Source organism: Salarias fasciatus, chromosome 6, assembly GCF_902148845.1.
Source record: "Salarias fasciatus chromosome 6, fSalaFa1.1, whole genome shotgun sequence".
NCBI lineage: Eukaryota > Metazoa > Chordata > Actinopteri > Blenniiformes > Blenniidae > Salarias > Salarias fasciatus.
This window is the reverse complement of record NC_043750.1, coordinates 20781426-20793391: the sequence shown is the minus strand read 5'-3', so window position 1 is coordinate 20793391 and position 11966 is coordinate 20781426. Positions and strand designations below refer to the sequence as shown.

Here is an 11966-nt window from a genome sequence, read left to right as displayed (position 1 = left end):
CACACCCCCAAATATTCCCACCTGAGGTCTACTCACAACAAAATAGACATAAAGACTACAAAATAGACTATTTATCAGTGATGAACTGATATGTCACTTCTCTTTTTTCCCCTCAGGAATTTTCAGAGGTTCAGTCAAAGAATTAAATATCTGTTGCGGTATCAATATGTAGTTTATAAAAGGCACTTTAAAAAAGAAAAAAATAATCAAACATGTTGACATTTCTGGTTTTACTCAAATGCAAAAACACGTGAACACAGAATTAATAAACTAAATATCAAAATAAATTTTATTTTGTTGCATTTATAATGGGTAAGTTGCTCTTCTGCTCCTTCGAAAGCATGCAGCTACTTTAAAGGCTTCTTGGGACTAGATGTAGAACAATAATAACTAATGAGCTATCATAGTTTTCAGTCAAACATCAGCAAAATATGATTAATCATTCAATCCTTCACTGTCTCTGTTAATTAAAGACACATTAGAGGTCATTTGTACAACAAAACATTTTACTATTCATATACCCAGAGAGGCAAGTAAGACCATATCATCTACAAAAGTGGGAGTATTTTCCACTTGACCAATTTCGGGATCTGTCAGTATTGGCAGACATGAGACTGCCAGAGAGGCTCTGACCTCTCCAACACAGACCATGTTACAAATTGGGGATAAGTTCACTGGCATGAAAGGCGTCATTACTCAGACAAAACAGTTACATTAAATTCTGCTTATTGAGTTGTTACCAGTGAAAATGCTTTACCACAAAAAGAAAATTTTTCAGTGCTATTTTTGAGTATCAGCATTGCACAACCCTCTGCTGATGATACAATATGATTTATCTATGTAGGATGTAGATTTGCAGTTAGAAATGAAATACTTACACCAATCTCCATCTTATAAAATTTTATTCACAATTTAAAGACTAGACCAGTTTCAAACTGCACACAGCCAAAGAGAGCCCTGCCTCGTGCCACCATTTGTTTAATGAGACAAACTTTGTTGGTGGACCAGATTAATCCTGCAGTTTCAGTGGCCGACACAGAAACAAAGAAGGAAAATCTGCTTTTCTATTTTTCAGTTTTCTTCTTAAATTAGCAGGGTTCCCTATATCTTAAAAAGCACAAAGTTTTACATGTTAAGTTTAGTGGTCATGTCTTCTCAGGGGCGATTTTCTGTGAACCCTAACCAGCTGTGCACAGCATGTGCCTAACCCCCAACCCTAACCCTAAATGTAACCCCTAATCCCCTACCTTTGTAATTTACTAATGGATACTTACTAGTAAGGATCACACTTGGTAAATCATGCCTATCACCCAAAAACACTGGATATCTGTGAATGTGGTGCTTTTAAAGTATTCCTAACCTAGAACAATGAAAAGAAAAAAACCCTAAATGAGTTAAAGATCCATGCAATGTCCTCTCACTTGCCTGGCCCCTTGTCAATAATTCAGCTGCAGTGTCTCGTTGTCATGTGCACCACAAACTCAAACACAAAGGTTATGTAACTTTATCATAAACCCTACATAGTGTTTCTAATGTAACAGAGTGTAATAAGGCCCCCCCCCAAAACTGAAAAGCACTTTTGGTTAAGGGTTTTTTTTTTTTTTTTTTTTTTTTTTTTTTTTTAAGTTGAAGAATAAGAAGAACAATTTGTCTGGAAAGTGAATTATGTTGTTTGCAAATTAATTTTTTTAATTAATTCATAACGAGTTCAATCTATGACTTTTGACACAGAAGTCATGAAAAACTTTCACTTAACCTTTGGAAAGAAATAAAATTACGAGGAGAGATGTGTTTTCCATCCTTTCGGGCGACGCCATGACTTCTAATGTAACCTGAGTCCAAATGAGAGAATGCGAATTTTTGGGGGGGGAGAACACTTCAGGAACAAGATGGCTGTCCCGGGACGAGACGAGCTTCTCGCTTTTTTCACCTAAACACAGCATTTTTAACTCTGCCTCGACTTTTACCCAGATACCTCAACAGTCAACGAGTTCACCTGACTATCAGAACTAACTTTTTAACGGAGGACGTCGTTTTTCGAAACGGAATCGAGAGTCTCTTCACGTCGCGCAGAGGAAAGTTTTATAACGGTGTTGGTGAAGACGGCAGCAGCTGGATGTGAGGAGGAGGAGGAGGACATCGTCTGGGACTTTTACATCAAATGACCAGGTTTTTCTTACTTTCTCGGTCTTCTTGTGGAGATATCCTGATGCCCAGGCAGTTTTAAGCTTCTTGAAACGCGTCCCGTGTTAATTTTCTGGCGAGCCCTCAGCTCCTCCCGATGCCCCAGGACGGTTAAAACTTTAGCGAAGTGAACCATGAGTTCAACCCGAGTCAGACCGCAGCAGCTCCCGCAGAGCCCCGCGGCCAGGTCCCCGCACAGGCTGGACCACAGCGAGGGCATCGAGATGGAGAACATCCAGCATCAAGACCTGGGGCTCGGAGGGGTCGCGGGCACCCCGTCCCCTCCGTCCAGGCAGGCGTGGAGCCGGGATAACCCGGGATTTGAACCCGAGGACGAGATCATGGAAGCAGACTGGCCTCAAGCGAGTCCCGGGAGGAGGTCGGTGTCCACGGCCTCCAGCAGCAGCTGCAGCAGCGGCCCGGGAGGCTACCACCGCGGGGGCAGCAGCCCTCACATCCCCCGGGGAGGACTGTACCCCACTCCCACCCTGGACGGCCAGCAGCAGGACAGGCACGAGCACCGCAGCTGCATGAAGCAGATCCTGCAGAAGATCAGAAGTTAGTACAGCACAACAACATCTGGATCCGTACTTTCGAATTAAAAATGAGATTGAAAAGTGAAAAGAGTTTTGTAAGCATGACATTTAAAGTCATTGTCGGTCAACTCTTTCAATGTAAAAACTAGTAGATTTCTGCTATGAAAAGTAATAATTACAAAAAAAAAGTCTGTGATAGTGGTGTCTTGTGTTCAGTACAAGTAAAAGATCTTAAAAAGGTATTAAAAAATGTGCAACTAAATGCCTCTATGACTATTTTGTAGATGTGTTATTGCTTTCCTAAAGTGTTTCTTTGTGTGTGCAGTTCTCTGGGGCACAGAGCTGATGGAGGACAGCGACAGCAGTCGAGAGAGATACCTGCGGAACATCCTGAGGGAGATGCTCACATACATGGCATTCCTCATCACTGTCTGTATCTGTATGTAAACACACACCTTCATTCCTCTTCATACTCCTGTGAGATTCAGTGTTGTTAAAAACTTCATTATGTGCAGTAAAACTACTATTTCAGTACAATCTTATACTCTTAAGCACTTTCTAATCTTTTTTTATTTTTATGCAATGTTTCATTATTTTAGAGGCAGTAGTAATTTCCACTTTTCTAATTATTTTTGTGGTTTTTGTCATATGACGAACAGAAATGATGAGAAGGCAAATGTTAAAGGTACCCTGCTCTCTTTTTTTCTGCAATGAAAAAAAATACCAAAGTGCGGTTAAGGGTGGATCAGGAAATGATTTTCTGGCAGGCATGTATAAGGCACACTTTGCCAGGCAGTTTGACTTTAAATGCAGTTTCCAGAGCTCCTGGGAACGCTACAGTGAATGGTAATCTGCATGTCAAACAACAACATAATTAGAGGATGCAAACTGCAAAAGATTTCTCGTGAGTGTTCAATCTGCTGTTTTGTTGTTTTATGTTGTTGTAGCTGGTGCTAACAGGATCACTCTTTTACTTTTCACCTACTTTTATTTGCATTTATGTTATGTTGTGGTTTGTTCTGCAGTGACTTATGGGATGGTGAGTGCAAACATGTACTATTATACCAAAGTCATGTCTCAGCTTTTTCTGGACACTCCGCTGTCTGCTGGGGATCCCACTACGTTCAGGAGCCTCTCCACCATGGAGGATTTCTGGAAGGTGAAATATCAAGATCTTTCTGTTGACTGTAATTGTTGAGGAGTTTCTTAAGTCTTTTGTCTTGCTCTCTGTGCTGCCATAACCTTTAGTTCACTGAGGGGCCCTTCCTCAGCGGTATGTACTGGGAGGTATGGTACAACAACAAGAATCTGCCGGAGAACCAGAGCCTCATCTACTACGAGAATCTCCTCCTCGGGGTGCCGCGGCTCAGACAGGTCAAAGTGCGAAATGAGTCCTGCTCTGTCCACGAAGATCTGAGGGATGAGGTCCAGGACTGCTACAGCATATACACCCTGACCAACGAGGACACCGCCTCATTCGGCCCCAAGAATGGCACAGCGTGAGTGTGCACCGATGAACAGCTCTTCGGAATTTGTGAATGTCATCTTTAACAGAAGTACTTATCAAATTATAGAGAGACATTTCTGTTTATAGCAGTGTTTTAACTGTTTGTCAGGTGGGTGTACACCACTGGGAATCAGATGAACAGCAGCAGCTACTGGGGGCAGGTGTCTCAATATGGAGGTGGAGGATACTACCAAGACTTGTCTCGCACCAAGGAGGAGTCGGCTGCACATCTACAGTTTCTCAAAGACCACCTGTGGCTGGACAGGGGAACTCGAGCGGTCTTCCTTGACTTCTCTGTTTACAACGGGAACATAAACCTTTTCTGCATCGCCAGGTAACGCAGTCACAGTCCTTGCTCATTTGTCAGCAACTTATGTTTGTTGAAGATTGATTCTCTTGAACCAAGATGAGAGTTTATCGGTGCAAACAATTCGTCTGTGTCAAACAACAGCGCCGTCCCGTTGTGTAAATACTCTGTGATGCATTTGCCAGGTTGTTGGTGGAGTTCCCCGCTACGGGCGGGGTGGTGACATCCTGGCATTTCCAGACAGTGCGTCTGATAAGATACGTGTCCAGCTGGGACTACTTTGTCGGCGTGTGCGAGGTGGCGTTCTGCCTGTTCATCCTCTACTACGTGGTGGAGGAGGTGCTGGAAATCCACATCCACCGGCTGCACTACTTCAAGAGCCTGTGGAACTGTCTGGATGTTCTCATTGTCGCGGTGTGTAATGATGAAGGAAAGATATATATATATATATATACATATATATATATATATATATATATATATATATATATATATATATATATATATATATATATATATATATATGACAATTTCTTTTAGTAGCTCTTATTTGATTTTGTTTGTTGTTGTTTTTTTTTTCCCAGCTCAGCGTCGTTGCTATCATCATGAATGTAACCCGGACGGCCATGGTTGGAAACCTGCTGACAGGCCTGTTGGAGAACCACACTGTTCACCCCAGTTTTGAGCCTCTGGCTAACTTACAGATCCAGTTTAATAACATGGCTGCAGCGATTGTGTTTTTTTCCTGGGTCAAGGTTCACATGTTTTTCTTTTTCCTTTTCTCATTTGCTCCCTTTCATAGAGTAATTTGTTGTTAACTCATCCCTCTCTCTCTCTCTCTCTCTCTCTCTCTCTCTCTCTCTCTCTCTCTCTCTCTCTCTCTCTCTCTCAGCTTTTTAAGTTTATAAACTTCAATAAGACCATGAATCAGCTGTCCAGCACCATGTCTCGCTGTGCCAAGGATCTCGTGGGCTTTGCCATCATGTTCTTCATCATCTTCCTGGCATACGCTCAACTTGCGTACTTGGTGTTTGGAACTCAAGTCAACGACTTCAGCACTTTTCAAGCCAGCATGTGAGAACATTAGAAGTATAGTCCAAGAGCACTTTACCTCCTCTAACAAGTGACAATTCCAGCTGTAGTAGAAGTAAACCTTGAAATTCTCTCCTGTTGGAGCAGATTCACCCAGTTTCGCATCATACTGGGAGACTTCAACTTCTCAGAGATTGAGGAAGCGAATCCAGTGCTCGGGCCCATCTACTTCACAACCTTTGTTTTCTTCATCTTCTTTATTCTCATGGTGAGTCGAGTTTCACACGCTGAGTTTCAAGAAGTGTGTTTATCCTTGTTTAAAAGGCCCTTCTTTTTTTTTTGGATGAATCAATATTTCTAACCTCGCTTTTATTTGTTTTGCTGTGCAGAACATGTTCCTGGCTATCATCAATGACACTTACTCAGAGGTGAAGGCTGACATGTCTCAGCAGAGGTCCGAGATGGAAATGACTGACCTCATTAAGAAGGTATTGAACTGCAGGTTTCCATTGAATCAATACCAGCTTTTTCCAGAAGCTGCTCCACTCTGCTGTGGTAGAATCCGCTTGAAAATGGAAAACTTCTCTATTTGTGATAGGAAACACATTAAGTAAGGAGCGCTTTTCCCTCTCACTTATTTATTTTTTTTTTTTTGCAATATGAAATGTAAGCCACCTTGGATTGTAAAAGCAGTGCAGGATAGCTGCACATATCTGGAGCTTACCACATTTATACGCTGCAAGGTTTTAGTCCCTGAAGGCTTTTCCTACTCCACACAGATAGGCTGAACTCTATAACTTACAGCAAGCAAGAGGTTGCATTGTGTTAGGTTTCTGTATTAAAGGCTCTTCTCTCTTCCGAACTCTAACTGAAATGCTGAATGTTATTAGTTTTGCTGGAGTAAAGCATGGGAGGGCAGGAGAGGTTTATTTATATTGCCCCATTCATCCACAATAACTTGAAATACACTAAAAGAAACATTTTAAAACATGTCCATTTGAGATTATTAATACAGAAAGTGAGACCAAGACATATAATAGAAATTGCAGATATAAAGTAAACCTAAAACTAGTGGAGACAAATAGTAATGAGTATTAGAAAAAGGCCTAATGTCCACTGAGCAGTCCTGATTTATTTGAACAACTGCAGATACTCCTTAAAATTCACAGGTAAGGAGCAGACAAACTAACGGCTGCTTCAACATTTTTGGCCTTGATGAAACATTTAAAAATGAGTGGGCTGTTTCTGTCAGATTCCTTAACAACCGTTTTCCTGCGCAGGCTGTTTTGTAACGATTGCAGAGACTGGCATTGCTCTCGGTCCCTTTCCTCAGGGTTGTAACAAAGCACTGATGAAACTGCGACTGAAGAAGACGGCGGTGGACGACATCTCCGACAGTTTGCGTCAAGCTGGGGGGAAGCTGAACTTCGACGAACTTCGTCAGGATCTAAAAGGGTGAATGCGACCTCGTGTCACTGAAAGATCCTGGCTTCAGTTTGGTGGGATCCAGTTTTGAGTTTGTTTTGTTGATTTATTTTTATTCAGAAAGGGTCACACAGACGCAGAAATTCAAGCCATCTTCGCTAAATACGATCAGGACGGCGACCAGGAGCTGACGGAGCATGAACACCAGCAAATGAGGGACGACCTGGAGAAAGAGAGAGTGAGTGCTCAATCTAAACATCCTCTTCAGTCTGAGGACGCCGGTTGGTTTTAGGATCTGGAGGCCGAAACGGCTGCAGACGCTCAGTGTGCTTCTGTCCGTCTGCCAGGAGGACTTGGAGCTGGAACGCAATTCGCTGACCCGACCCAGCAGTGGGCGGAGCTTCCCTCGCACCCAGGACGACTCGGAGGAGGACGACGATGAAGACAGCGGTCACAGTTCTCGTCGCCGTGGCAGCAGCTCAGGGGGCGTCTCCTACGAGGAGTTTCAAGTGTACGATGCTTTTATTCGGACAGATTTTAACACCTGGCTAACTGCATGCCAAGAGTCGCGTATAAATGTAGCTCAAACTGAACAGCTTTAATAATAATAATAATAAAAAAAACAGTAACAGTTTGGTTTCAACTATTTCGTTCTTGTATTTTTGTGTTCTGCGTCTGTCAGGCTGGTGAGGCGTGTGGACAGGATGGAGCACTCCATCGGCAGCATCGTGTCGAAAATCGACGCTGTGATTGTGAAGCTGGAAGCCATGGAGAGAGCGAAACTGAAAAGAAGAGACGTGCTGGGGCGCCTGCTGGACGGAGTCATGGAGGTGAGTCGAGGGACCGATGTGAACTGATGAAACTACGTGGATCAGGGGCAGAGCGTCTCCACAGACACATGATCGAGTCCAGTTGACCTGACTGAGTTGCTTAGAGACATGGAGGTGAGATTTAGTGGATGTCCTGGAATCTTTTACTCAGATCAACATTATCAAATCAAATCAAATCAAATCAAACTTTATTTGTATAGCACTTTTCATATTTATAAAAACAACGCAAAGTGCTGAACAGTAAAAACAGTCATAAAAACAAAAGAATAAAACCCGCACCATCAGTAAGTATACACCACACACACACACACACACACACACACACACACACACACACACAAACACACACACACACACATACCCATACACACACACACACACACACACACATTGAATCAATTGCACACAGCAGAGGAGACATGGCATGGCACTAAGCATCATGGGAAAACACTACCAGTGGGGCCCCTCACACCAGGAGAAGGCGAAGGTCATTAATACTGGGGCCCCAGCGCTCAACCCCCGACCCCGCCAGACCAAGGGGAACCCGCACACCAAGGTGTGGAGCCCCCCCAGGCCAGCCAGGACCAGAGGACCAGAGCGCAGTGACCCCAGCAGAGGACCAGGACCAACTCCCGGTGTGGTGTGAAGAACCCCCCTCAGGAAACACTGGAGTTAAAACAGCTAAAAACATAAAAAGACATAATACAAAGTTAATAGTAAGATAAGATTATAAAGTGAAAAAAAAAATAAAAATTAAAATAAGTTAGAAGTACATAATAACAATAGAACGAATAAATAGATTAAAATAAAAATGCTAGTAAAAATGAAAAATAAAAAATAAAAAAATAAAAATAAAAATAGAAATGATGGCGATAAGAACTACAAAAGATTAAAAAAAAAAAAGCCAAATCAAAAAGCCAGATTAAAAAGGCGCAAGGTCATTAAGACATTTATAAACTAATAAGAGAACTTTAAAATCAATCCTGAAGCGGACAGGGAGCCAATGCAGCGACAGTAAAACCGGTGTAATGTGGGCCCGCCCCCTGGTCCTCGTCAGCACGCGTGCGGCTGAATTTTGTAATAACTGGAGGTTTGAAATGTTCTTTTTGGGAAGACCAGAGAGCAAGGCATTACAGTAATCTAATCTACAGGAGATAAAAGCTGCATTAGCACCTCTGTACTGGCCTGAGAGAGAAACGGGCGGACTCTGGCTATATTCTTAAGATGATAAAATCCAATCTTAGTTATGTTTTTAATGTGTGGGATAAAATTTAGCTCAGAGTCAAAAATCACGCCCAGGTTCTTAACTGATTGTGCTGGTTTAAAATCTAATAATTTTGGTAAAATTTTCTCTCTCTGACCTTCGGGACCGATAACTAAAACCTAAATTATTATGACTGAAAAAGACCATTTCATTCAGCGGCAACAGTTCTTCTTTATATATAAACCAACAAGTTCTAATGTATAAATTATCCATCCATCCATCTTCAACCACTTAAGTATAAATTATTTAAAACTTAATGAAAACTTTTCAGCTTTTTTGTCCAGCGTTCTTCTCACCAGTCTCATTTCAATCATTTTGATTAATAAATGAATTAATATCATTTTATTTCTTTTAAATTCATTGTGTGCTACATGTGAGTGAAGGTTCCGTGCAGTGTGCATGTTGGGCTGATGCATTTCTGCAGTTCAAGTGGCATTCCACTGACCTTTTACCAAAAATCTATATATTTCCCATCAAACAGTCCAATCTGAAAAAGATGAGAAGTAACATTTTTCCTCCAGAAATATGACTTTTGAGTCATGGAAGCAACTTTTTCCACATACAGACAGGAAAGTGTGCCTGTTACAGCCTGCCAATCTCAATGAATGAATGAGTGAGTGAATGGTTTATTTCTGGTCACAATTCCAGACCAAAAATACAAACACCAACAGATGCTGTTCACTCATTGCATTCATCACTGACAACTTTTATACTCACATTTTAGTGATTTATTTTGTTCTATTTTATTATACTTGCAAAGGTCTTCATGCTTCATTTGTTTTTGCACTTTTTACTTTGAGTACTTCAGTGTTTACACGTGCTAGATATAAAAAATATATTTGTGGGATGAGCAGCAGCGTGTGGCTGTTCAGCAGTAAACAGGTTGCTCCGCTGCATGTTGTCAGCTGTTAATCTGAAGTTTTGTTTGCATGTAAACATGTTGCTGGAGGTAATCTGTCTGTGTCGGTCAGGACGAGCGTCTGGGACGGGACACTGACGCCCACAGAGAGCAGATGGAGCGGCTGGTGAGGGAGGAACTGGAGCGATGGGAGTCGGACGACATGGCCTCACAGGTCAGCCACCCGCAGCCCGCCACGCCCATCGGCCCCCGGCCCCGCCCCCCATCCTCGCTGTCCACCGACGGCCTCGACGCCAGCACCACCGTCAGCAGCCACGTGTGAAAAGTTGGTCTGCAGAGATTATTCCACTATTGAAAAAAAAAGAAAAACACTTTTGGAAACCTCCCAGCAGTATTAACTCAGTGTGGGACAATTTAATATTTCATCTTAATGAAGATGTTGAAATTATTTAACAAATTGTAATGCAAAAAAAAATAAAAAATCAATACACCTCAATTTGAACATCAAATGCACCTGGAAGTGTTCAATCTGTCCTGTAAAGATGGATCCATTGAAAACATGATGACAGAAAACTTTAAAGAAGTCTGAAAAACGATGAAGGACTCAGCGTTCCGTGGGTTTCACACCAGTCGACAAGCTTCCTCAGCATGATTTTAGCATTATATGCTCACCTGCTTCTGATCACTGTATCTACACATCTTAGCATTTACACAGATATTCCAAAGGTATTCCTACGAATGTTCATGTTGTTGATTATTGTTTCATTGTTTTGATATCCAGTAGGTACAAGTGTGGCACATTCTGTCATATTTACTCATCTTCTGTACGTCAGTAAAGCTTCAAAATAAGTAGCTTGCCGCCTCATACTTATTGTAACTTGAAACAAACTTCGATTTGGAGTGCATCTACTGTTCATGGGAAACCCATGCATTTATTGTTATTATTGTTATTGTTATGGTGCCTTGCCTTTTTTTTATTGCAATTTTTTTTTCAAATTGCTCTGCCAAATAAAGTTTTATTAAAACACAGGTGGTGCATCAGGGTGTTTTTATTTCTCGCTTCACTCAAAACATTTAAAGTCCAGTCCAATAACATAGTGTGTTTGCAATCGTTAATTTCTATTTCCATACGTTTATTGTGGTTAAATTAACTACATACTGCACATTTCGCCAACATTTCCTGACAAGATAATGTAGTCTGGAACTAGTGAGATAAGCCGGAATCTTTTACACTTTAGTTGTGTGTGCATTGTGAAAAAAAAGTAAAAAATTAACTGCATGTCTGTGGAAGAGAAACACGCAATGGAACATAACGTCATCAAGATTTTTATATATGTCCTGAAGAAGCAATCTTAGCTACAATCTTAGCTCTGGAATAAGAAATATGACACTTCATTATGATTCCACATAATTCTCTAATATCTACAGTTACAAAATTTAAAGTGAAAAAGAAAGACTCCTTTGAGTTTAATTTGAAAACCACAAAGTCAATGCCACTGATTTATAAAAGTATTGGAAAAAAACTGATTGAGTAATAAAAACAAAGTAAAATTAAACCTTTATAAATAACCACAGGTAGCTGTGAAATATAAACAGCTTCAGCGCATTGGCACTTACAGCATGTACTTTTCTGCACGGCTCCAGTAATGAGAAAAGCAGAGTCCTGTTTGCTACTGAACACTGTGGAGACACATGGATTCATTCAAACAAAGATCCATTCATTATCCGTACAGACTGCATCCTTCACAGCAGACTGACTTCATCGTAGTCCTCTGTAGGGCCAGAACACGAGCGTGGATCCAACACACTCGATCCTGGAGAGGTCTGATCACAGCTGACTCATTCGGATCAATTCAACTGGTTCAGTGAAATGTAAATCATGCAGGGTCGTCTACTCAGGAGGATGGAGGATTAGCCACACCCACCGATTTTCATACTGAAAATCTGGGAGTGTAACTTTACACTAGACTGTGAATGACTTGTTAAAGAACTGGTACTAACACACACACACACACACACACA

General features: G+C 41.5%; 1 protein-coding gene across 2 annotated transcripts; it reads left to right on the top strand.

Moving 5' to 3' along the window:
* The first annotated feature begins 1872 nt into the window (after positions 1 to 1872).
* pkd2 (polycystic kidney disease 2) lies at positions 1873 to 10973 on the top strand. 2 transcript variants are annotated; one of them, XM_030094824.1, is made up of 15 exons: positions 1873 to 2742; positions 3046 to 3159; positions 3746 to 3879; positions 3969 to 4219; positions 4337 to 4561; positions 4720 to 4948; positions 5119 to 5289; positions 5427 to 5608; positions 5714 to 5834; positions 5956 to 6054; positions 6900 to 7021; positions 7112 to 7229; positions 7342 to 7502; positions 7674 to 7821; positions 10057 to 10973. In XM_030094824.1, the coding sequence occupies exons 1-15, from the start codon at positions 2319 to 2321 to the stop codon at positions 10264 to 10266; spliced, it is 2709 nt and encodes a 902-aa protein (XP_029950684.1). In that variant the 5' UTR covers positions 1873 to 2318; the 3' UTR covers positions 10267 to 10973. The 2 variants fall into 2 exon arrangements, with proteins under 2 accessions (XP_029950684.1, XP_029950683.1); XM_030094823.1 differs by having other exon boundaries at positions 2319 to 2742; positions 7339 to 7502.
* Positions 10974 to 11966: the final 993 nt, after the last annotated feature.